The 25,705-nt window shown below is 42.0% G+C and overlaps 4 protein-coding genes across 4 annotated transcripts; 2 read left to right on the top strand and 2 right to left on the bottom strand.

Moving 5' to 3' along the window:
• Window positions 1-1,164: 1,164 nt before the first annotated feature.
• LOC306775182 (uncharacterized protein) lies at window positions 1,165-1,733 on the bottom strand (the record flags this gene model as incomplete). The annotated part of the gene is made up of 2 exons (XM_079265477.1): window positions 1,165-1,497; window positions 1,611-1,733. The coding sequence occupies 2 exons, from the start codon at window positions 1,731-1,733 to the stop codon at window positions 1,165-1,167; spliced, it is 456 nt and encodes a 151-aa protein (XP_079121603.1).
• Window positions 1,734-5,271: 3,538 nt separating this feature from the next.
• LOC306775375 (uncharacterized protein) lies at window positions 5,272-5,840 on the top strand (the record flags this gene model as incomplete). Its single annotated transcript, XM_079265771.1, has 2 exons — window positions 5,272-5,394; window positions 5,508-5,840. 2 exons carry the CDS (start codon window positions 5,272-5,274, stop codon window positions 5,838-5,840), a joined length of 456 nt encoding a protein of 151 aa, XP_079121897.1.
• Window positions 5,841-10,290: 4,450 nt separating this feature from the next.
• Window positions 10,291-16,777, top strand: cdk5rap1 (CDK5 regulatory subunit associated protein 1). Its single transcript, XM_079297073.1, has 13 exons — window positions 10,291-10,688; window positions 10,777-10,880; window positions 10,959-10,993; window positions 11,508-11,608; window positions 11,698-11,908; window positions 12,004-12,124; window positions 12,371-12,601; window positions 13,333-13,430; window positions 13,573-13,628; window positions 15,256-15,386; window positions 15,532-15,681; window positions 16,352-16,492; window positions 16,625-16,777. Exons 1-13 carry the CDS (start codon window positions 10,412-10,414, stop codon window positions 16,763-16,765), a joined length of 1,797 nt encoding a protein of 598 aa, XP_079153199.1. The 5' UTR covers window positions 10,291-10,411; the 3' UTR covers window positions 16,766-16,777.
• Window positions 16,778-17,237: 460 nt separating this feature from the next.
• On the bottom strand, window positions 17,238-22,645 carry LOC306797691 (bactericidal permeability-increasing protein). Its single transcript, XM_079297077.1, has 16 exons — window positions 22,586-22,645; window positions 20,981-21,088; window positions 20,781-20,895; window positions 20,566-20,697; window positions 20,308-20,463; window positions 20,141-20,204; window positions 19,658-19,718; window positions 19,483-19,574; window positions 19,180-19,356; window positions 19,045-19,104; window positions 18,794-18,961; window positions 18,629-18,696; window positions 18,484-18,526; window positions 18,339-18,402; window positions 17,557-17,633; window positions 17,238-17,375 (listed from the first exon to the last, which is right to left on the bottom strand). The coding sequence occupies exons 2-16, from the start codon at window positions 21,081-21,083 to the stop codon at window positions 17,334-17,336; spliced, it is 1,422 nt and encodes a 473-aa protein (XP_079153203.1). The 5' UTR covers window positions 21,084-21,088; window positions 22,586-22,645; the 3' UTR covers window positions 17,238-17,333.
• Window positions 22,646-25,705: the final 3,060 nt, after the last annotated feature.

Below are 25,705 nucleotides of genomic sequence, written 5' to 3' on the forward strand. Positions count from 1 at the left end.
TGTCTTGATTTATCAATAAAAGGAAGGAAAGATGATGGAGACCTCTGTCTGTTAAGTTCAAATGATAAACGACGACATGAGAAGACATAATATTCAGTTGGAAGTGTTTGTTTATTCAACAAGTCACAATGAGCCTCATGAAGTATGAAAGCTCCAACTAGAGGTGATGATTCATCACAACAACAACTTGTAGATTTCTACGAGACACACTGTACTCAGAGAGAGGAAAGGAACAACCGTCTTTATAAAAGACAAACCGTTTGCATGATGTGAGGACACAGTACTCACTGTCTTTAAAAATACTTTCCAAATGGATTCAAACATTTGCACTTTGTGAACAAAACAAAGAGTAAAAACTGACCTCACAACAGATCACAGTCTTCTTAGTAAACATTGAATTCAATTGAATCCCAAAATGTTAACATTTCCATTGTCACTGTAAAACTGAGACAATGTGACGTTAAACAAACCTTTCACAATAAAAGGATAAACATATTGATCATAAAACAGATCATTTTTCAATAATCACATAAAGTGAGGAAAAGTCCATTCTGACTAAATGTCCATAAAAAGAACAATTAACATGTTTGATCATAATGATCAATATTAATCAAGAGGTAACAAATATCACCAATGCATAATATTGTACCAACACATGACATGCTGTAAGCAATAAAAGTATCACAGGAACATTGTGACATTAAGCAAATCTTTTAGTAAAAAAAGATAAACATTTGGATCTAACAACAGATCAGTTTGGAGTAATCAGAGAGATTAAAGTCCTTTAACATGTGTCAAAAAGAAGAGTTCAAGTTGATGATCAAAATGATCAATAACAATCAAAAGACATCAATGGTATCCATAGCTTTTACCACTCCACCAATACATGAAGTACAGTGATGTGTATAATAATTGCTGATGCAATCAGATTGTGTTCATGCAACATGCACGACAAGATGATCTCTTTCTGAACTTGAAAGATAAAGTTTCATCATTTCCTCAGGAAATATCATCTTCCACAAAGAAAACAATCACAAGTAAACTTCTGTACAAACAGAAGAACAAGTTGATCAAATCTGAGGATTCAGAAGAATTCACTTCCAGTAATCTTTGACCAATGTGGTCGTCTCAGTTGGTCTGGTAGTAGCTCCAGTCTGTAGGTGTCTACCACGGCCTCCAGGGGGCGCTGCTGACTGGACTCTTGTCTTTGGTGATGCTGGTCTGGACTGTGGAGCTCAGAGGAGAGAAGTCAGCCTCTCTCAGGTTCTTCTCAGAGGAAGACTGCAGCTTGTTGAAGTGGTTCAGCAGTCTTCTCTGCTGTTGATGCTGCTGCTGCAGTCGTCTCAGGACACAAACGGTCATCTCCAGGATGTCTGCTTTCTCCAGCTTGGAGTCTGGCTGCTGTTTGAGGAACTCTGGATCCAGGAGAGACTTGAGCTGCTCAATGCTGCTGTTGATTCTCTCTCTGCGTAACTTCTCCACCCGAGGCTTTCTGATCTGCAGAAAGAAGAACAAAGTCATTAACAAACTTATTCTGGAGTTTAGAGTTAGCATGAAGAAACACAACGTCTCATTGACAACATTTAGATCTTCTTGAATCTTTCATTTACCTTGTGGGTCAGAGTCAGCTGCTCCTGAGAATTGGTCATTGCTGCAGTGATTGTAGGTGCCATGTGTGGATCTCTGTGCTGTAGAGGTCTCTGTAGAGAGAATCTGATCTCTGCTGGCTTCATCCCTCCTACTTATAGTCCCACATCTCCATATGAATGTGTGGGTCTGGGTCTAGTTGGTGTTTCCCACAGTCTCAGCCAATCAGAGAGCTTGGTGAGACAAAGAGGGAGGCAGCACACTGATTGCTCTTAATTCCTGGGGGACAATGGTTAGATCTCAGGGGAACAGGTGGAGGACTGGGGGGGTGATGGAGAGAGACTCTCAGAGCTCTGTGTGAATGTGGGAAAGTGGTGACCCTGTAGAGAGCAGATCTGCTGCCTGATGCTGGGATCAATGACTTTGACTGAGCACACGCTCATCATCACATCACACACGTGGAGACTGGCAATTCATTACATCTTGGTTACAATGTCTGACGTTTGTGTTCCAAAACCTGAAGGACCAAAGTATGTTTTTCTTGATAAATTAAGATACAATTTTCAAATTGTTTCTTTTGACTTCTATCTTAAACTTTTAACAAAATACTGTATTTTAAAATGTCAGTTATTTCATGTATTATTGAGACAATAACTCAATATATTTTAAAACGTGAAGACAGCAGTTGGTTTTCTGTCCAGATGTTTCAGTCTTGTGACTTGTGTCTTGTGGTCAGTGGGTAGAAAGTTGGTCTCAGTTTCCCACACTGACTCCTTGAATGCTGGTCGATGAACAACAAAGGACGTTGAATGGAGCCTTTGTGACTGATACTGGACGTGTGTTGTAGTAGAAGCAGAGCCTGACGTCACCAACCATCTGGAGGGAAGGAACACCATTGGCTGACTCTGACAGTCTGTAAGGGTTACAATTATGTTGAGAGTTTCACAATAATTGTTTTGCTGAATTGATTTTGCAAAATATTCAGTCAACATTGAGAGATTTTGATCATCCAGTCGATATGTATATATATATATATAATTTTTATTTCAAATATGCAAGGGTTTAAATCTGTCCTCTCTGTAGATGAGGGTGGGAGGTTCAGGCAGCTGTTTCCTGAAGTGTGCCAAATCCCTTTGGAGAATAATCTGCTGCTGGTGATCAGAGTTTAACATAATAATCATGTGAAACTCTGATCGCCACAGTTTTCCCACTCTGTCCATTAAAAGAAATTAAGCTCTTTGCTTAAATGTAAATACATCTTTATATTGTTCTTTGTTTACACGTGGAGGCAATTTGGTTGTTGGTCTGTCTTTCTTTCTCTTAAATATTCTAAAATTCAACATTTAATCTCAAAATATATGAAGTAAAAATGATCTGTGATGTAAACCTTCACTGGAATCACGTTATTTAAATATTGACTCATCCTGTGTTGTTAATGTAACTGTACTCTGAGGTCATCATGTGAAAGGTGTGGTCATATTCTGTCAGTAAAACACTGACCTGTGTGGTATCAACACTGAACAATGTTCTCTTTTCTAGAGTCAAAATATCATGAGATTGTAATCCTAAAAACAAATATTTAATATTTATATTCTTGATAACAATCTCGTTGTATAATTGACCCTACTGACAGAAGCTTATAGAAGATCTTTTTTTCCTAAATATAACACATTATTTTAATCATAGTAATAAACGTTGAAATAACGCAAATCTTTGATTTGAAAAAGATGAGAAGTTTTGCAGTTTAGAGATCCAGAGTCTCTTTTAATCTCGGTCCCTTCAGGTCAGAGGTCAGGATCTATTGTCCCACAGGGCTCTGTGAGTGAGCTTCCTCTGGGTTCCCACACTCTGTCCTTTCACTGGAGGAACAATAGAAGTGTGCCTCATTATGCATCATGTTGGACACAATGACTGACCTCTTACAAGACACACAGGGTTAACTTTAAAGCTTTTACATTTCAACACCTGGAACTTACTAAAAGTAAAATATAGTATATTTCAAGACAACAAAATTGTCTTTAAAATGTGTTTTGTTCATTTGGTTTGATGAATTGATTTACTCCATATAGAGTGATGTTTCATTGATAAACCCTCTTCATCAATCATCTTAATTGAACCACATTCCTACACTTAGTTTAACCATAAACAGGTTTGTTACTGTTGATCAATGACTGTATGTTCTGAACCTCATCTTGATTTATCATTCAAAGATATGATCGATGATGGAGACCTCTATCAGTTATGATGTAATGAATAAACGATGACATGAGAAGACATAATATCCAGTTAGAAGTGTTTGTTTATTCAACAAGTCACAATGAGCCTCATGAAGTATGAAAGCTCCAACTAGAGGTGATGATTCATCACAACAACAACTTGTAGATTTCTACAAGACACACTGTACTCAGAGAGAGGAAAGGAACAACCGTCAATGTTTAAATAACGTGATTCCAGTGAAGGTTTACATCACAGATCATTTTTACTTCATATATCTTGAGATTAAATGTCGAATTGTAGAATATTTAAAAGAAAGAAAGACAGACCAACAACCAAATTGCCTCCACGTGTAAACAAAGAATAATCAAAAGATGTATTTAGATTAAAGCAAAGAGCTTAATTTATTTTAATAGATGGGAAAACTGTGGAGATCAGAGTTTCACATGATTATTATGTTAAACTCTGATCACCAGCAGCAGATTATTCTCCAAAGGGATTTGGCACACTTCAGGAAACAGCTGCCTGAACCTCCCACCCTCATCTACAGAGAGGACAGATTTAAACCCTTTATTATTGGAAAGAAAAATATACAAAACATGACGCGATTGTAAAAATCTGTCAATGTTGATTTAATAATTTGCAAAATCAATTCAGCAAAACAATTATTGTGAAACTCTCATCATAATTGTAACCCTTACAGACTGTCAGAGTCAGCCAATGGTGTTCCTTCCCTCCAGATGGTTGGTGACGTCAGGCTCTGCTTCTGCTACAAAACACGTCCAGTATCAGTCACAAAGGCTCCATTCAACGTCCTTTGTTGTTCATCGACCAGCATTCAAGGAGTCAGTGTGGGAAACTGAGACCAACTTTCTACCCACTGACCACAAGACACAAGTCACAAGACTGAAACATCTGGACAGAAAACCAACTGCTGTCTTCACGTTTTTAAATATATTGAGTTATTGTCTCAATAATACATGAAATAACTGACATTTTAAAATACAGTATTTTGTTAAAAGTTTAAGATAGAAGTCAAAAGAAACAATTTGAAAATTGTATCTTAATTTATCAAGAAAAACATACTCTGGTCCTTCAGGTTTTGGAACACAAACGTCAGACATTGTAACCAAGATGTAATGAATTGCCAGTCTCCACGTGTGTGATGTGATGATGAGCGTGTGCTCAGTCAAAGTCATTGATCCCAGCATCAGGCAGCAGATCTGCTCTCTACAGGGTCACCACTTTCCCACATTCACACAGAGCTCTGAGAGTCTCTCTCCATCACCCCCCCAGTCCTCCACCTGTTCCCCTGAGATCTAACCATTGTCCCCCAGGAATTAAGAGCAATCAGTGTGCTGCCTCCCTCTTTGTCTCACCAAGCTCTCTGATTGGCTGAGACTGTGGGAAACACCAACTAGACCCAGACCCACACATTCATATGGAGATGTGGGACTATAAGTAGGAGGGATGAAGCCAGCAGAGATCAGATTCTCTCTACAGAGACCTCTACAGCACAGAGATCCACACATGGCACCTACAATCACTGCAGCAATGACCAATTCTCAGGAGCAGCTGACTCTGACCCACAAGGTAAATGAAAGATTCAAGAAGATCTAAATGTTGTCAATGAGACGTTGTGTTTCTTCATGCTAACTCTAAACTCCAGAATAAGTTTATTGATGACTTTGTTCTTCTTTCTGCAGATCAGAAAGCCTCTGGTGGAGAAGTTACGCAGAGAGAGAATCAACAGCAGCATTGAGCAGCTCAAGTCTCTCCTGGATCCAGAGTTCCTCAAACAGCAGCCAGACTCCAAGCTGGAGAAAGCAGACATCCTGGAGATGACCGTTTGTGTCCTGAGACGACTGCAGCAGCAGCATCAACAGCAGAGAAGACTGCTGAACCACTTCAACAAGCTGCAGTCTTCCTCTGAGAAGAACCTGAGAGAGGCTGACTTCTCTCCTCTGAGCTCCACAGTCCAGACCAGCATCACCAAAGACAAGAGTCCAGTCAGCAGCGCCCCCTGGAGGCCGTGGTAGACACCTACAGACTGGAGCTACTACCAGACCAACTGAGACGACCACATTGGTCAAAGATTACTGGAAGTGAATTCTTCTGAATCCTCAGATTTGATCAACTTGTTCTTCTGTTTGTACAGAAGTTTACTTGTGATTGTTTTCTTTGTGGAAGATGATATTTCCTGAGGAAATGATGAAACTTTATCTTTCAAGTTCAGAAAGAGATCATCTTGTCGTGCATGTTGCATGAACACAATCTGATTGCATCAGCAATTATGATACACATCACTGTACTTCATGTATTGGTGGAGTGGTAAAAGCTATGGATACCATTGATGTCTTTTGATTGTTATTGATCATTTTGATCATCAACTTGAACTCTTCTTTTTGACACATGTTAAAGGACTTTAATCTCTCTGATTACTCCAAACTGATCTGTTGTTAGATCCAAATGTTTATCTTTTTTTACTAAAAGATTTGCTTCATGTCACAATGTTCCTGTGATACTTTTATTGCTTACAGCATGTCATGTGTTGGTACAATATTATGCATTGGTGATATTTGTTACCTCTTGATTAATATTGATCATTATGATCAAACATGTTAATTGTTCTTTTTATGGACATTTAGTCAAAATGGACTTTTCCTCACTTTATGTGATTATTGAAAAATGATCTGTCTTATGATCAATATGTTTATCCTTTTATTGTGAAAGGTTTGTTTAACGTCACATTGTCTCAGTTTTACAGTGAGAATGGAAATGTTAACATTTTGGGATTCAATTGAATTCAATGTTTACTAAGAAGACTGTGATCTGTTGTAAGGTCAGTTTTTACTCTTTGTTTTGTTCACTAAGTGCAAATGTTTGAATCCATTTGGAAAGTATTTTTAAAGACAGTGAGTACTGTGTCCTCACATCATGCAAACGGTTTGTCTTTTATAAAGACGGTTGTTCCTTTCCTCTCTCTGAGTACAGTGTGTCTTGTAGAAATCTACAAGTTGTTGTTGTGATGAATCATCACCTCTAGTTGGAGCTTTCATACTTCATGAGGCTCATTGTGACTTGTTGAATAAACAAACACTTCTAACTGAATATTATGTCTTCTCATGTTGTGGTTTTTCATTTCATCATAACTGATAGAGGTCTCCATCATCGATCATATCTTTGAATGATAAATCAAGATGAGGTTCAGAACATTGATGAAGAGGATTTATCAATGAAACATCACTCTATATGGAGTAAATTCATCAAACCAAATGAGGAAAACACATTTTAAAGACAATTTTGTAAAAAGTTGTAAGTTCCAGGTGTTGAAATGTAAAAGCTTTAAAGTTAAGCCTGTGTGTCTTGTAAGAGGTCAGTCATTGTGTCCAACATGATGCATAATGAGGCACACTTCTATTGTTCCTCCAGTGAAAGGACAGAGTGTGGGAACCCAGAGGAAGCTCACTCACAGAGCCCTGTGGGACAATAGATCCTGACCTCTGACCTGAAGGGACCGAGATTAAAAGAGACTCTGGATCTCTAAACTGCAAAACTTCTCATCTTTTTCAAATCAAAGATGTCAACGTTTATTACTATTTTTTAAATTATAATTATTAAAAAATAGATCTTCTATAAGCTTCTGTCAGTAGGGTAAATTATACAACGAGATTGTTATCAAGAATATAAATATTAAATATTTGTTGTTTTTCAGGATTACAATCTCATGATATTTTGACTCTAGAAAAGAGAACATTGTTCAGTATTGATACCACACAGGTCAGTGTTTTACTGACAGAATATGACCACACCTTTCACATGATGACCTCAGAGTACACTGTTACATTAACAACACAGGATGAGTCAATATTTAAATAACACGTGATTCCAGTGAAGGTTTACATCACAGATTCAAATCATGTGCCAACTTGCGTTCGCGGTACTTTCAGTGTCCGATGTAGGATGATGGGGTAATGTACTCTCACCAAACTCCCGTCGTGTAAACCAGAAGCATATCTGACCTGTAACATTGGATTCAGAATAGATTTTGTCCGTTAGCACTTTTCGTAATTTAACTTCGTATGTTTGGTGCCACTTTGTTAACATTACTTATCTACTGAGAGTTAAGTACAGTACAACTTGGAGAGCTTTGCTTATAGGAGGGATATTTTGAAATATAGTATTTATAATCATACAGTTGTAAAATAATTAACTAACTCTGTAGAATGTTGGGATTTACTCTACCCTCCTACATCAGGACAGTGTTTTTATGTTCTCATTCACTTACTCTTTGTGCTTTCCCACCTCGCAGGTTCCTGTGGATCCTGGTGATACCTGGACCCTGGTCTTGCCTGCGTGGTTCTGTCATATGCATTGAATGTGTTGTAACTCTGTAAATGTTGTTCATTCTGTACACATGACATCTATTGCACTTCTGTCCATCCTGGGAGAGGGATCCCTCCTCTGTTGCTCTCCCAGTGAGCATTTTCCCGTTGAACAGACGTCTAAAAGACGTCTACGCCCGCCGTTGAAAAGACGTTCAGAATTGGTTCAAAATTGAAAGTTTTTTCGCCGACTATTTGTAGAAGTTGATTCAACGTTGAAGCTTAGACCAGATTTAAATGTGATTTGCAATGCTATAATTTTTCGTCCTCTACATTGTGCTAATACCAATATATCATGATTCAGAGCAGGGGTCTCAAACTCCCGGCCCGCGGGCCGAATCAGGCCCGCCACGTCATTTTATGTGGCCCGAAAAAAATAAATAAAATAAAATAATAAAAATATCCCCATCGTCGAAATTATGAGATAGACAGTCAAAGTTATAAGATAGAAAGTCATAACTATGATAGAAAGTTATAATTCTGAGATAGAAAGTCATAATGATGAGCTACTTAAACACAGAAGCAGCTCTTTGGCTGGTTACTGTACATTTGAAATGGAAATGTATTGTGAGTACATTGAAGACTACTTTAAACGTGGCTTTAAAACACATGAAATACTTCATGTCGGATTGTGCAAACGCACCCTTGAAAGGATTTTAAGCATTGAAGTTATTGTAATAACTTGTTTGATATTTGTCTTTGATATTTTCTTTAATAGTTTGATCTTTGATAGAGTAATGTGGGTTTATTACCCCTCAATTAAAAGGATTTAAGTTATAATAACAGAAATGTGCTTAAATATATGTTTACATTTATATAACTACATGTACAATATTTTTACACTTGAATAAACAACAATCAAATGCAGAGAGAGTTATTTAACAATATGTTAGGAGTAGTTACATTTACAACCGGCCCTTTGAGGGCGACCCTGATGCTGATGTGGCCCGGAGTGAAAATGAGTTTGAGACCCCTGATTTTGCCATTTAACTTTCTGTTCCCCCTCGGCACCAGTGTAGGACGTGTCATCATCCGGGGATAAACGTTTCTTTGATTGCTCTTATTTTGTGGAGAAGCTGCCTTGTTCAACACAGTATCGCCACCTAGTGGTGAAACTAAGAAGTACAATACAGTCAAGCGCAAGTTTCAAGTGTGGGCCATATTACATTATATTTTTAGAAGTTGCTGCGGGCCAATTAAAAATGGACCGCGGGCCGTACTTGGCCCGCGGGCCGTAGTTTGGACACCCCTGCTCTAAGGATCTTGGTGAGTCCACGTAGTGGCTGTAGCACCCCTGGTGGGGTGGAGGGGGGTTGCACAAGCAGATGGAGAATGGGATGGCTCGTGCTGTTGAGCAGAAGCAGCTGATGACCGACCTGAAACCGGACACACACTCACACACAGACTTTTTATTTTCAAATAATTTGGTGCTTAATGAAAAAACTGTAATGTTAACCATGTCCCTCTTGAAAAGAGCCACTGGCTCTTAAAATTTGACTTTGTTGTGAATTACGCCTGTGGTTGTTCCTGTAATTTTCAGTAGAACCGAACACCTACTCCCGGAACGTTGTTTTAAGATTAAAAGGGTTTTACACGGACTGTTAAGCGGGATGTACACGGGGTCATCTTTGGCTAAGGGGACGAAAGATAATTCTCTATCGTTAACTTCCTGCTTGGCTGAACACCGCAATGCTAAGGCATCCTTTTTATTCTCTCACAGTTTACAGAATGTAAAGACACAGTTTAACGTTCATAATAAAAACGTCCGACTCTTCCTGACCACTACGCTATGTTTGTAAATTACTGAAAGAAAAACGTTGGACCTTTTTGAGGCGAGTGCACCTGAATCCAGGCCCATGTGAAACACGGATATCAGTCATGAAGTTGTTGTGGTAACGATTATTATATACGTTAGATAATATTCTCTAGAAATGACTGCCACCGTTCTTCAAAACGAATTATTACTCTGCAAACCTTGTGATTTATGACAGCTCAATGTCACTTCCGGGTCTTCACAACGTTGCCTTGGAATTGGGGAGGGACTGCTCTTGCTGTTCAGATGACATCTTTGGCTTCACAAGACGTGTGTCTGAATGACATTTAACTACCCAACGTAGCTAGCTCTTATTCATTAAGAAACAAGGGACAACATGTTAGTAAGTAGCGCTAAAATTAGCTAACTACAGAGCTAAATCCAGAGCCTTTGCTCGTGCAGCTAACTAAGTATGGAATACCTCAGGAAACCCCTGATGACCCTTCATCAACACTGGAAACCCCTCAGGTGTGCTCAACCAAGACATTGCTCTAAATTAGCAAACACTGGTGTGACTCCAAGAGAGAGGAAGACAACCGTAGACAGGTTCAAGACTCGGATATCCTCTGGTCCAAGTCTTCAGGACTTCATCAAAGGAGTTTCGGTCCATAAGACTCGTGCAGCCGTTGAAGAGAGCGACAAACACAGTTATCTCTCTGAGGACCTGGAGATGGGGAACTCAAGGAAAGGTAAGTCAATGAATCAAAGTTCATTTGAAATGTTTTTTGGGGACTAATGCTATAATAAACTGGTGTGCTTTGTGTGTGACCATCACAGTGTATTTTGAAACCTACGGATGTCAAATGAACGTGAACGACACAGAGATAGCCTGGTCCATACTGCAGAGGAAGGGATACCAACGCACAGTGGACGTAACAGTGGTACAGAAGAGCTCCATTCTGTTTTTAAGATCATTTATGTGGGGGGAAAATAGTAATGCAAAAATGTTGTTCTTGCAGGCAGACGTTGTCCTTCTGGTAACATGCTCCATAAGGTAAGATATGCTCTCTGTTAAATGGCATTACAAGGCTTCCATGATTATATTTATTTTATTGGTTTATTTGAATGGGACAGTGCACATTAATAAAAACATTTCTGCAAATGTGCCAGAGTTAGCCAAAAGGCTATTTTTCATCTGTAGACCCAAGAGGCAGATGTAACACAATAAACCTAAAAACAATGTAAGATTAAGGTTAAACAATATTGACACAAAAAAATGAGAACAACGATGTTAAAACATGGACTAAAAACAGTATTATGCTGTAGTTGTTTCGACGCTAAAAAACATCCACGTCAGAGGCACAAAACATAAAAGCACACAGAGTATGTGAAATACATAAATCACTCAGACACAGCTAAACAACAATAAAAGACATGCATGCCGATATATGACGGTCGACCGGCATTTTAAAGAAAGATAGAAAGGTGACAGACAGATCGAGGGAAGTTCCAACACAGACAGAGAGAATCAGATGCACCAGCTGACGGACAGACGTCTCTCTCCACAGAGAGAAAGCTGAACAAACCATTTGGAACCGACTACGACAGCTAACAGCGATGAAGAAGAAGCGGATGAAGTCCCACACGCCGATGAAAATTGGGCTTTTAGGCGAGTTGTTTATATATAGTTCACATAGTTCACTCATGTCTGGACATTCTGCTGCTACAAGACGCATGAACTGTCCGTGTTTTGTCCAGGGTGCATGGCGGAGAGGCTGAAGACGGAGCTGCTGGAGCGGGAGAAGCTCGTGGACGTTCTCGCCGGTCCGGACGCCTACCGGGACCTCCCCCGCCTCTTGACCGTGGCTGACGGAGGTCTCCAGGCGAGCAACGTGCTGCTGTCGCTGGAGGAGACCTACGCCGACGTCATGCCCGTCCACCACGCTCCTCAGGGAAACAGTGCTTTTGTGTAGGTGCTTTTTTTTGTTTCGGGCTCCACAGCATCGCCTGTCATTTTCTACACTGTCTGATGAGTGTGTGTGTGTGCGTCTCTTGTGCCGGCAGGTCCATCATGCGAGGCTGCGACAACATGTGCAGTTACTGCATCGTTCCCTTCACCCGAGGGAGGGAGAGGAGTCGACCCGTCGGCTCCGTGCTGGAGGAAGTCCGTATGCTGTCCGACCAGGCGAGTTATGACCTCCTACACTTGTTTATAGCAAGTAGAAAACACGCTGAAAGCGGAAGTATTGCCAGTACACAACGTTTTCTCTGATTCGGGGAAAACTGCTACCTGAAATGTATGAGGTAATAAAATGAAATGTGAGAGAAAACGCATAACATTTATAGTAATCAATGGTTTTAGATGGAGCCATAAAACACAACATGGTGACTATAAATGGCTGAACTGTATATCTTTTTATTCTTACACCAGGGTGTGAAGGAGGTGACTCTGCTGGGTCAGAACGTGAACAGCTACAGAGACACGTCAGAAGAGCAGTTCGTCGGCTCAGACCCGACCAAGCTCAGCCAGGGCTTCAACACCGTCTACAGAGCGAAGCAGGGAGGTCTGCGCTTCTCCGACCTGCTGGACCGAGTGTCGCGCATCGATCCGGACATGAGGATCAGGTTCACCTCCCCTCATCCCAAGGATTTTCCTGATGAGGTACGTGTTCCTACGGGAGCCCTGAGAAAAGATCCATTCTCTAAGTGTGATCTGAACAGTTTTCTCTCCTGTGTTTGTGACTTGAGAAGATCGTCTTTCTAAGTTCCTTATTTGTTTTCCATCTGTGCAACAGGTGGAGGAGAGAGTGTTGCGTGTGGAAGTCCTTTACAGTTGTTTGAATGACAAAACATACAACAGCACAAGAGCACTTTCATTTATTCTGCCTTCAACATTTGTTTCAAAATTATATCTGTGAAAATAATTTTAAAAAAATAAATATTTTTTTGTTTGTTGTTGTAATACAAATTCTGGCCACAAGAGGCTGAAGTGCAACATTACCTCAACTTTTAAATGGGACTAAAAGCATTAATGTTTTCTGATGGATTTTAATTTTAATTTACATAACTTGCTAACACACAATATATGTACCTTGTGTTTAGAGTGAAACATTTCACCTGTTCTTAAGTCAACACCGGAAAGAAAACACTTAAGATCAGAAAATGTGTAACCACTTTATCTTTTCCCACCTGCCTCTCATGGCTTCCGTATGATACACTTGACTCGCTGAACGCACATTCTCAAGAGCACCAACTCTCATTATTACGACCCGGTGTAAATACAGACGTTCAATAAGGTGCCTTCTTCCCGCTGTGTGATGGCCTGTTGCAACCCGGCCCCTTTCTGTGGAGGACTGAGGCTCCCTGACCTGCTCTGTGTGCTGGCGTTTACAGGTTTTGCACCTGATTGCGGAGCAAGGGAACATCTGTAAGCAGATCCACCTTCCAGCCCAGAGCGGCAGCAGCCAGGTCCTGAAGGCCATGCGGCGCGGGTAAGACCCCGCTTTGCTCTTTTTTTCCTTTCTTTTCCTAAACTAAATTGTCAAAGCAATTCTCGTTGTAAAGTCGTTGGTGAAGACTCTTAATGTGCCACCAAGTGTTCTAATTACACGTGTTTTCCTATGAAATGGACAGCTACACCAGAGAGGCCTACCTTGATCTTGTGGAGAACGTCAAGAGAATCATCCCAGGTAAGAACGATACGGTCGGGTAAAACGTTAGAATATTTAAAAAGGGTTTACACAGATTTCACTCAAGGAAAAGTCAAATTACGTGTGTGTGTGTTTCTCTGACATCATAACCAAAAACAAGAACAATACACGCGCCTTATTGGCTTCCGTCGACAGGCTAACAAACCCTCCAGTGTCGGTAGCTGCTGAGCTCCAATCCACCTGGGCATGCAATCAATTTGCCTCCTTTTTTACTGACAAAATTCAGAAAATTAGACAAGCAGTCAGTGCCTCCACACCAACCACAGGATATGTGTTGTCCCGATCTCTGAATAACATCCATTCAAATATCATGACACAATTTCATTCAATCGACCGTAGAAGCCTAGAAGACATCATACAACATCTGAAGTCATCCTCCTGCTGCTTGGATATTCTACCAACACACTTTTTCAAAAATATTTCAAACTGCGTGACCACTGATCTTTTACAAATTGTAAACACATCCCTTCTCTCAGGTGTCTTCCCACAAGCCCTAAAAACTGCAGTTATTAAACCGCTCCTAAAGAAAGCTAGTTTAGACTCCGCAATGATAAAAAATTATAGGCCAATATCAAACCTCCCATTTTTAAGTAAAATAATTGAAAAAGCGGTTTTCCAACAGCTGACCGACTTCTTGGCCGTAAATAACTGCTTTGATGTTTTCCAGTCAGGCTTTCGGATGTGCCAGAATTTTCTTAAATTAAACAAAGATAAAACAGAAGTAATTGTTTTCGGTACCAAGGACAAACAATTGAAAATCACCGCTCAGCTTCAGTCACTGATGTTAAAACCCACAAACCAAGCCAGAAATCTAGGTGTAGTTATGGATTCAGACCTCAACCTGAACAGCCAAATCAAGACAATTAGAAAATCAGCCTAATATCACCTGAAGAATATATCAAGGATTAGAGGACTTATGTCTCAACAGGATTTGGAAAAACGTGTCCACGCATTTATCTTCAGCAGACTGGACTACTGTAACGGTGTGTTTACAGGTCTCTGTAAAAAGTCCGTCAGAAAGCTGCAGCTGATTCAGAACGCTGCAGCTCGAGTCCTCACTAAGACCAGGAGGGTGGATCACATCACTCCAGTTCTGAGGTCTTTGCACTGGCTTCCTGTCCAACAAAGAATTGACTTTAAAATCCTGCTGTTGGTTTACAAAGCACTGAATGGTTTAGGGCCAAAATACATCTCTGATCTGCTGCTACCTTATGAACCATCCCGACCCCTCAGGTTGTCTGGGACCGGTCTACTTTCTGTTCCCAGAGTCAGAACTAAACATGGAGAAGCAGCGTTCAGTTCTTCTGCTCCACATATCTGGAACAAAGTCCCAGAAAGCTGCAGGTCTGCTGAGACCCTCAGCTCATTTAAATCAAGATTGAAGACTTTTCTGTTTGCTGCTGCCTTTAATTGAACCACATTCAATTAATATATTCATCAATTTCTGCATTTTATTTCTTGCACTGTTTCTTTAATTGTTTTTAAATCTCCTTTTCTTTTGCCTTATGTTTTGATGCTTTTAATGGTTTCATGCGAAGCACTTTGAATTACCTTGTTGTTGCAATGTGCTATACAAATAAACTTGCCGTGTGTGTGTGTGTGTCAGAGGCAAGTCTCAGCAGTGACTTCATCTCAGGCTTCTGTGGTGAAACGGAGGACGACCACCAGCAGACCCTGTCTCTGATCAGAGAGGTGGGCTTCAATGTGGGCTTCCTGTTTGCCTACAGCATGAGAAAGGTGAGCTCTTGTGGGGTTTGTGACGTACGGCTCTTGTGTTGTTTTTATTTTTTTTCTAATTAAATCCAAGCTGTCTCTTTCAAACGTGTTCCCTCTTCGGTCGCCCCACGTGTGATCGAGTTTTTCCATTCTCTCCGTGACTCAGAAAACCCACGCCTCCCACCGGCTACAGGATGATGTGCCGGCTGAGGTGAAGCGGCGGCGGCTGGAGGAGTGCATCGGCGCCTTCAGAGAGGAAGCCGCGAGGGTCAACGCCGCGCTCATCGGCAGCACACAGCTCGTCCTGGTGGAGGGAGTGAGTACTGCGCTCTGAGTCAATACTCACGACCCACTAGAAGTGGTGTCTGTATCTGCAGAGACCTTGCCATCTGCCTTATTGTCCTATTTCGCTGTGTTCGGGGACGTTTCTAGGCCTCGGCCTTTGGGGGCCGGGTGTGGAGCCCTCATGGACATTAATCATAGGACATTATTTTAAGAGGTCGCAGTTTTATAACTTATTCAAGTTTCATGCTATTTCTTTTATGGTCAGGTTTATGATTTAGTTTATTATTATTATTATTATTATTATTATGGTAATTCTGTTCTCATTCCAGAGTAATAATAATAACGGTAATGTTGTATAACGCGAAACCAGGATATTTTCTGAGACGGTTATCGCACCATGTCGATGTCGTTACAACCCTAGTGCATTAGTGTATGGTAGCATGCTAACACGCTAAGCTGAGAAACATTTCACCTGCTCGCCACGTTAGCATGGTAACATTATCATTTAGCTCAAAGCCTCACAGAGCCACGAGCAGGACTCTTAGTCTCGTTGATACTTTAAGGATTGACCGGCGCCGATAGAAACACACGCACTGAGTTCGTGATGTGTGTCACTGCTCACCGCGGATGAAAGCAGCAGTAGTGCCGTGACCTGTTGCCGGGCCACACTGCTCATCGCCGGGGTTTCCATTTTTACGCAGGACAGTAAAAGATCTGCCGAGGACCTGTGCGGGAGAACGGATGGCAACATGAAAGTGATTTTCCCCAAAGAGGATGTTGCCGTTCAGCCTGCAGCATCCAACACTGCGCCGGTCAATGCTGGAGACTATGTGCTGGTGAAGGTAGGGTTTGGTACATGCAGATAGCTTATCACACATCATCGATCGTCACAGATCTCGAAGGCGATATCTGGTACTTTCAAACGGTTCTTCGGTCTCTCATACTCTGACGTCGTGCGTCTTATCTCTACGTAGATATCGTCGTCCAGCTCCCAGAGCCTGAGAGGCCGAGCCCTCGGTCACAGCTCCCTGAGTGGCCCAGTGAAGCGCCGCGAGAGGCACCAGCTCGACGAACACGTGGCCTCCGACACAACCGGGATTGAAACGTGCTCCTGATTGAAGAAGGTGACATCACAGGAAACAAACTAGGACACTTCCTCCTCCTTCTCTCGAACGACTTTGAAGACACTCGGAGGCTGTTTTTACGGTCATGTTGCTGTCACATTGGACTATTTGGATATGTTATTTATACAGTCAGTGCAAAGTGTGTGTGTGTGTACGTACTGAACTGCTTAAGGGGATAGTATGGTTGATTTGAAGTGGGCCCTTTTAAGATGCTGAATCCGGGTTGGATGGTAAGTATAACGTTTGTTTAATACATACCAGCGGGACGGATTTCTTTTGTCTGTTGCTTGATTGATGTCATTGTGTTTGGACTCAATGATCAGCACATTTGTAGAATCACCGAGTCAGAAACTTTGAGAAATCTACATTTGACGCGTGGAAGAATCTGGGAGAACTTTTCAAAGAAAAAGAGTCTGAAGAACGGAAAAGAGTCTAAAGCAGGGAACATTTATTTAAAAAATAACTGCGATCCAAATGCAAACAGGAGATCTGTATTTCTAAAGAGGAGAAGTATAATGCGTCTTCATTGTGGCATCCTGGGAGATTCCAGAGCTGCCATTCAACCGCTGAACTGAACATCTGTCCCAATCATCATGTAGTCCTAGAGAAGAGAAGAGCGCAGCAGCAGGTTAATAACCGCTCTGAGATGATGAATTCTGTTCAACGAGATATTTAAAGAAGCTTTCTTCCAAGTCCTCGGTCCTCATTAAACCCCTTTTCATATGATACATGCAGCTCACTCAAACACGGGCAGCTTCATAAAGAAACATGCAGACTCTGACCTTCAGGACCTGAAGCCGAGTGTTCACGAGCTTCATCTTTCCAAGTGTAGGAAGTGGGTATCCCTGTGCAAGTTCAACTGCGAAGCAAAGTGTCACACGTTTAGATGAACTCGTCACAAAAATAGATTGAATTGAAATAGTTTGAATTATACAATGCAAAACATGCATTTAATTAATGTGCTTGATGTAAAAAGATCACAATTAAACAAATAAAAAGTTTTAAAACTAGTTCGGTATGGTAACAGTGAAAATAAAGACCGTAGCAATGTTCAATGATGTCAAATAAATATCCCGTTAATAAATACAAAGTTGTTTAAAAAGGGGCAACCAGGTTAGCCTGTCTGGCTTCAGTTAAACCTGCAATAGCAGAAAGAAGTTGTGAAAAACAACATTGACTGAGTAGATATGATGAACCTGTTGGCAAACAATGCAGCAGTTATGGAGCAACATTATCATTCATTTATGAGTCGCGTTTCTGGCCACCTGATGGATTTAACTCCACTATTCAGCCTCCTCTGGCTCTGTTTTTGGTCTCTACCGACTCCTGAGTGAAATACTTTCTCTTTAGCTCTTTGCTTCTTAGCAGGTAGTGTACAGTGGACTTTTAGAGCTTTGTTTATGGTAACTTCGGCCTAAAATAACGCTACGAGAGTGAACTGATGGTGAAAATGTGGCCCGAACAGCTAAACAATGAACTGAAACTCACTCGTAAGCACCGTGAAGCTGCAGATTAGAGAACATCGAATTCATACCGAGAAGAAAATGTAAATGCAAGAACTCACCGTTGAGTTTTGGTATCACAACCACTTTGAGGACCATTTGGAAGATGTTGTCGAGCGCTCTGACCTGCGGGTTCGGGTTCGGGTTAGTTTGTCATGCTGGTGCTGACTGTGCACTCTGTGACTCGTGTTAAAATGCAGTTCTCACCTGAAACTCTCCCACATAGCTCGTCCTCAGGGTCAGATCCATTCTGTGCAAATCAGGTCAAATTAGACTGTGATTTTCATCTTTACTAGGACCTCTTGGCCCCCCCCCCCCCCCCCTCCCCATTTTTTCCTCTTACATAACTCACTTGTTTAGGGTGACCGCTCCGGCCAGCCTCATTCCACTGACAAACAGCCGGGCGCTGACGCTGCTCTCCTGTAAAGACAACGTGGTGAGAAAGTCACCAATTTTGTTGGCACACACAAATTGCTCCCCCCCCCCCCACCTCTATCATGCCACTTGTGTAACCTACCAAGTTTAGGACAAAGAGAGGGGAGAGTGTGGCGTTGGGTTGGATAGCGTAGGCCGTCACCGTGCACGTGGCCTTCACCGTGGCGTTGTTGGGTTCAAACGTGATCACTGGGTTTTCCTCCGTCTTCACCAGCAGCTTCATCATCAGACCCGGGAAACGCTTGGCGATCTGAAAAACACAGCGACACAAACTGCCAATCGGTGACCATGCCTCCTTTAGCTGATACAAGTCAGCGGAACGTGTTTCGTCACCTGCGGGATGAAGGCGCCGAACGCTCTGGTGTCGAGTCGGATGGGCGAGCCTTGTGGGATCTGTCGTGACGGAAAGGTTGCGGTTCAGTGTCACCTCGTGAAAAGGTAGATTGATGATGGAATGGAGAAGCTCACCATGTCATCGGTGATGTACAGGCTGAGGGCTCCGGCTTTGTTGTAGACGAAGGCCGCAGAGTTGGCGGTGAAGGCGGACAAGCCGATGTACAACATGTTGTCGGTCTGCGGCGGCAGGGAAAAGGCCGCGGGGGAGAACGGAGGCTCCTGGTGCTTCCCAATGTTGTAAAATTCACCCTAAGTGACAAAAGACACAGCGGAGACAGAAGGGTTGGGACGAGGCCACGATTGTCTGTTTCTTCAATACCAAACCGAAGCTTCCGATATACATCATTTTCAGTACAATGACAGACATTTCTTTACCTTCAAGCCCAATTCTATCGAGGATGTTGACACTGTGGGCGATGACACCATGGAGTATTCAATCTCCGCGAACTGGTCCACCTTGGCTAGAACTGCAGTGAGGTAGAATGTCTCTCATACACTCAGCATCAATGAAACATCCAAATATTTGACATAGATATATATATATTTTTACCATTGAGAGTTTTCAACTGAGGGTTCAAATCAGATACTGCATCGGCCACAAGGGGGCAGAGCTGCAACAACAAAAAGACATTTCAGAATCCAAAAGAAACTTACTCTGTCCCCCCCAAAACCCAACTGGTATCCAAGAGCAAGGTGAACCAAGAGCTGAGGGGTAACCTGCTCATGTGTGCTGATGTCTATCTTTGTCTAATGTTAATTAATTTAGACAAAAGAGTCATTAAATACTCTGACTGTGACACAGATTTATTTTCTGTCAGATCTGAAAGATTTGCAGTTTTTTTTTACACGCTCTGTGAGAACTGAGGAGTAGTTGAACTTATAATACAGCATTTTACACTGTTGAGGTATTTTGTTGCAGTAAAGGAAGTGAATACTACTTCCTCAGCAAAAGTTGTTCCCAGCAGCTCTGTGGTCTAGTCTGAAGAGGGAACTCCTAGTTGCAGCAGGTAGGTATCAGGCTGGTCCCCCTCACCTGTTTCTGCAGCGTCTTTCGTAAAGCCTTATCGATGAATTTGTTGAAGAGATTGTACAGCCAGCTGAAACACAGACGCATCGCAGGAATGAGGGCAGTATATCGAGCATTACAAAGGAAACCTCATAGTCCTCTCACGGGTTCAAACACAGCGGGGTTTCTCTTACCTGGCTCCGCCGTGGAATTTGATGCGCGTGCTGCCGACGGTGGCCGTGCATTTGACAGTGCTGACCTCAGGACGGCCGGTCCCGTCTGTCTTGATGGCGATGCTCGTGGTGATGGCGAGATCACTGACGCTCAAATCGAAAGAGCCGCTGTCCTTTCTGTGAAGAGAGAGGCGTCACCGATGCAGCAGAAATATCACAGAAAATGGATTTAACTGAGTTGTATAATAAGTTGGACTTTTTGTTTTCCCCCTCACTCACATTATGCGGAGGTACTTGACCCTCCAGTTTCCGTGCAGACGGAGGAAGGCCTTACCGATGGACAGTCTGACCCCCGTCCCTGGCACCAGATCCAGCGCGGACGTTGGCAAACCCACCTCCACGATCTGCAAACTGGAAGAGACGACATGTGCGTTCGTGAAGTATCCCGGTATCCTACAGGATTTACTGGAGTGTTGAATAAACTGGCGCCTTACTTCGTCAGGCTGTACCGGACCTTGCCAATGAGAGACACCTTCTGGGTCCCTGAAATATCTGGCACTTTGATGGTTTTCAGTTTCTTCTGGATGGAAGCCATCCCCAGTTGTCTGCCTAGAAAAAAGGCACGTGAATGTGATGGTGAGATCAGAGCTTTCCACACTGACGGAGGAAGCGTGCCTCAAACCTCAAACCTCACCATATTCAAGGCCTTTTGCGGTTAGCTTGACCTTCACCCCAGGATTGGTGCTTAGGGTCACAGGGATTAAAGCCACCAGAACCAGCCAACAGCACAGCAACATCTTCACTGTTGGGAGATAAAACAGACAAGATCATGAGCTAATCGCCACTTTTTTTATCAGCACGACACCATAAGCCAGGCGGTATTTCTGCTTTTGGGTGGTTGTGGTTTGTGATTCCTTAAATCAATTGCTTCCTCTTTTAGAGGAGTGCCTTGTCTTTTTATTACATGTTACTGTTTCTTGTCAACATTTAAAGAGTGAAAATATGAAAACCTGTAGAGCCACAGTACACGTCCACATACAAGTACATTTGGTTGTCTACCAAGCCACACAACTATGAACTAAAACGACCCAGTCAGCTTTTCTGTGAGCTGTCTAGATCAGAAAACATGTGATTTGGCTCTCCTTCCTGTGTCACATGCAAACTCAATCACAGCAGCCTGGGCTTTATTTGGGAGGAGGGTTTGAAGAGACGGAGCGTTTCAGGTTCCATGCAGGTATATTCAGACGTACAGAATCTGGAACAATAAAGAGTTCAAAAGTGTTCTAGTAGAAACCCAGAATATAAGTATGAGTACGTCCCCTTTAACAGCATCTTCTAGTCTTTGTTTTAAAATATTAATCTAAAAAGTAACTCCACCACAAGTAAATGTCATGGAATAGAACAATATTCCCCTCCGTAATGTAGTGGAGTAGAAGTATCAAGTGGCATAAATGGGAATAGTCACGTAAGGCACAAACTAAATACTACTTAAGTACACTTAAGTACTTTCCCCTGCAGCCTCTGCTTCAGTGGAGGCCTGTGAAAGAGCCGACTGTCAGTGCTGCAGAACAAACCACATGACTCCTGATAAGTCAGCAGGCGAGCTGGACCTTTATTAAATTAGGCCTCGTACTTTTGTCCACTTTGAATATCCATATTTGAATCATGTTTTACATGATGAAAAATGCACTTTTTGGAGCATTCAAGTCTTTGCGTGTCCAGACAAGATTGCTATATTATATAATATAACAAATGCCACGGCTGTCACATGCTGTGTTCCCACGATCAAGAGCTCCAGCGGTTGTTCAGGAATGCAAACAGTCTAAACAGTTACACACGTTGACGTTGCCTTAACTTGATTATGTTGCAGGTTCGAATCGACAGATTTTTGTCTCGGAGCACGTTTAGGAGCCGACAGATGAAGTCAGACTGCACTGACAAAATGTGAGACGTGACACCAGTGGACGGCTCTCTTAATGGAGTTTCCATGTGGGTCAGAAGTGTAGCAGAGGAAGACGGTGCACTTTCAACAACAAAACTGTAAAAAAACTAATTCAAAAAAAAAAAGCTGCCTATCAAAGAGAAACAATAGATAATTCCCAAAACACTATCAACACCTGCATCGTTCTTAATCTGCTTCACATGCTCTTTGATGAATATGCAATTGAGGCAGAGGAGGAGAATCCCGTCCTTTCCATCAAACAAAGCATAATCAACATGACACTTTAGTTCATACTGGAATCTCCCCATGTTAAGAACATTTTACCCCATAAACAGTGAACACACACCCTTCTCTTACCTGAAGCAGCAGTTTGTCAGGTTCCTCCCGATGTGTCAGTCGCGCTGTCAACAAGGCAGAGTGAAAGAGGAAGTAATTCACTTACTTAATCAGGAACTGAGCTTGGGGGACTAACCCAGATAAAGCAACAATAAGCAGAGTTAGTATCTCCAATGCGTCACCATCCTGCTCTCGAACTGATTTTATCTGAGTGTCGTTTGCATTAAAAAACAAACTGACGGGCTCAGTTCTAAAAAGTTGACGTGGTTTGGAGCAGTTTTTTGTCATGTTCGTCTTCTGTTGCTCTCTAGTTCCTTGTGTCAATTTCCAGTAAAGTAATGCACAAGAAACGAAGCACATACAACTAAAATATGTCCCTCAAGCCACTCAGTGCATATAACACATTCTTCTGCTGCTGTTGAACTGTGTCGCAGAATGAAATGATCTTTCTCCTTTTGAGAGTAAAAGGCCGCAGTGCTTTATTTTACAATTACTTTATTTTACAATTTTCCTCTGTCAATGTTTGCCATCATAATGAAAAACCAAAGCATGCTCTCCCTCCTAACAAAGGCAGAGCAGGGTTTGCTAATGTCTCATTGAATATGATACACAATACATTGTTGGGATTTTCTATGGTGGCAAACCTCTAGTTCTAAAAGAAATGAAGCCATCGCTGACGTGCCTTAAACCTGCATTCTTTCTAATGTCCATCAGGGGGCGCCTCCTCTATGTCTATGAGAAAATGACTCTACTTCTCTCTTGATTTATTACCTCAGTAAACATGAGTTTATGGTCTCAAGCTCTAGTTTCAAGTCTTCTTCAACACAGCATGCTGTTCATTCAGTAGATTAGATAGACGACAGAGAAAAAGCAGGGTATGCTTTAGGGCGTGGCTACCTTGTGATTGACAGATTGCTACCACAGCTTCACTTCTCCGCAGTCCAAATATGATCACTTCCTTTCAATGGTTGCAAAAAACAAGACGACGGCCGAGAAAAGATTTCGAGAAAAGAGTAATTGAATGTTCTGACTGACTGTGACACAGATTTATTTTCTGTCAGATCTGACATTTTTGGAAGTCTGCTCTGACTGTAACAAAAATATGGCGCACCTTTTTTATTTCACAGTTTGTTAGTTGGTAGGCACTCCCGATACCCAACTGTACGCAAACTAGCACTGAAAAAATGAGTTTATCAAGATATGTCCCCTTTAATTATGGTTATCATGTTATGAAAAAGAAAAACTACAAAGATGATTGTCAATAAGAGTGACTGTTTTCAAAGTGCAATACAGCAACATGTGATATCAAAGCGTGGAAAGAAGAGCAGCCGAGCACACAAGGACTGAGCTGCTTTATGGGCTCAGTGTGTGATGAATATTTTATACTCGCATACTGTATCGTCCTATACATAATATTGGGCTGAGCAGGCACTGGAAGACAACTCATTAAATACCTGTTTGCTTTGTTATCCAGTTAAAACATTGACATACATCAGTAAGAGGGGAGAAAAAGATGATTTTTGCTTTTTTAGAAATCAATATATTCAAATCATAAGTAAACAAGTGGGTTTTTAGAGTGGAGCATACTTGTGTCCGTGCTGCCCGACCAGCTGAAAATATTATAAAGGGAAATATTGACAACGGTTCCTTTGGCTATGAGGAAGGTTGTTTTTTGTTTAAATTTCCATAAACTCTTGTATCTTAAGAGTAAAACCAAGGACATTTTGATATTTTAAATGCTGCGGCAGTCAAGTAATGCGATGACACGGATGGCCTAAGCACCCTGTGGTCAGACTGTGGGCTGATTCATTTCTCTTTCCTTGAGGACGGAAGAGCCTCAAGGACATGCTACCACTTATTTCAAGACAGCAACGCAAGCACCCTGTCCGTCTGTGCCGAGTGTTTCCAGACTACAAGGTGAGGTCGCCAGTTAGTGTTTGACTGTATGACCCGTGTAAAGTCTTATGCACTGCAAGAATGTGACACGGAATGACCGCGAGAGTCCCCCAGCAGCATTCACGCCATTGAAGCTGACAGACTGCTGTTCAATGGTTTGAATTATCCAATAACTCAGGTTAACTCTGGGAAATGATGAAATGAGCGTTTTCCCAGTTGCATGTCTCCGCTGGTAGCCTCTTACAATAATGACTTTAAATGGCAGCGGGAATTAATTTGAACTGTGTCGTGAGATGATGCAGCGGGGCGTCAGTGAAACGCACACAGCTTGCTCGTGCTCATTACCACCCAGGTCTTTGATGGCTCTCCACACCAACTTGATGAATGAATGAATCTGGCTTCCTCTAAACAGGCCGTTTGCTCGCCGCTGTGCAGGAGACAGTTGGGATTGATGTTTCCCGCCAAGGAGGTGATGTTTTCAGAATCAGCTTGTTTGTCTGTTTGTCAGCGGGATTTTGGGGAAAGCAGCTTGATGCGGATCAGAATCTCGGAGCGGATTCACGCATTATTTTCCCCTTTTGCTGACGTTGCGGGATTTGGCGTTGGCGGAGTACTGCGTTCTCCGAGTGCCCTTCTAGTTCAATCGTGTTTGTATCGGGTGAGTCGGACATGAATGTGTCGATTTTAAGGTAATCCGTCGGATAGTTGTCGAGACATTTCGTTCAAAAACACAAACCTCACTGTTGCAATAAGAAAAGCCACGGGTTCCCCAAAGTCAATTTGATTCATCCTCTGGGAACCATGACTGTCTTTACAAAAGCCCACCAATCTACTAGATGCTGAGAAATTTCACTGGATAAGTGAAATTTCGGACGTGCTGCGTACACTAAAGGAAAAGTCAGAGGCTCATCAATGTCTTTAGGATTCATCCTCTGGGTGCCATGAATATCTCTGCCAAAGTTCATAGCAATCAACCCAACAGTTGGCAAGATTTTCAGGTTTGGATCAAAGCGGTGGACTACATGAGTGACTGAATAATATCAGAGCAGAACGTAGTTTATATTTAATCATGCGCCTATGTGAATGATATATTAGAAATTCATGTTGCTCTATGTTGAACATGCTCTTGCACCATGTTGGTCAGTGAAAATTGTATCAGTTGCTGCACTAAAACAAACCCCAGCATGTGCATGATTTAGTCTCAGCGGTGGTTCTAAGTCGTAGTGTAGTAGACGTGAGTAGATC

Source organism: Melanostigma gelatinosum, assembly GCF_949748355.1.
Source record: "Melanostigma gelatinosum genome assembly, chromosome: 3".
NCBI classification, from domain to species: Eukaryota; Metazoa; Chordata; class Actinopteri; order Perciformes; family Zoarcidae; genus Melanostigma; species Melanostigma gelatinosum.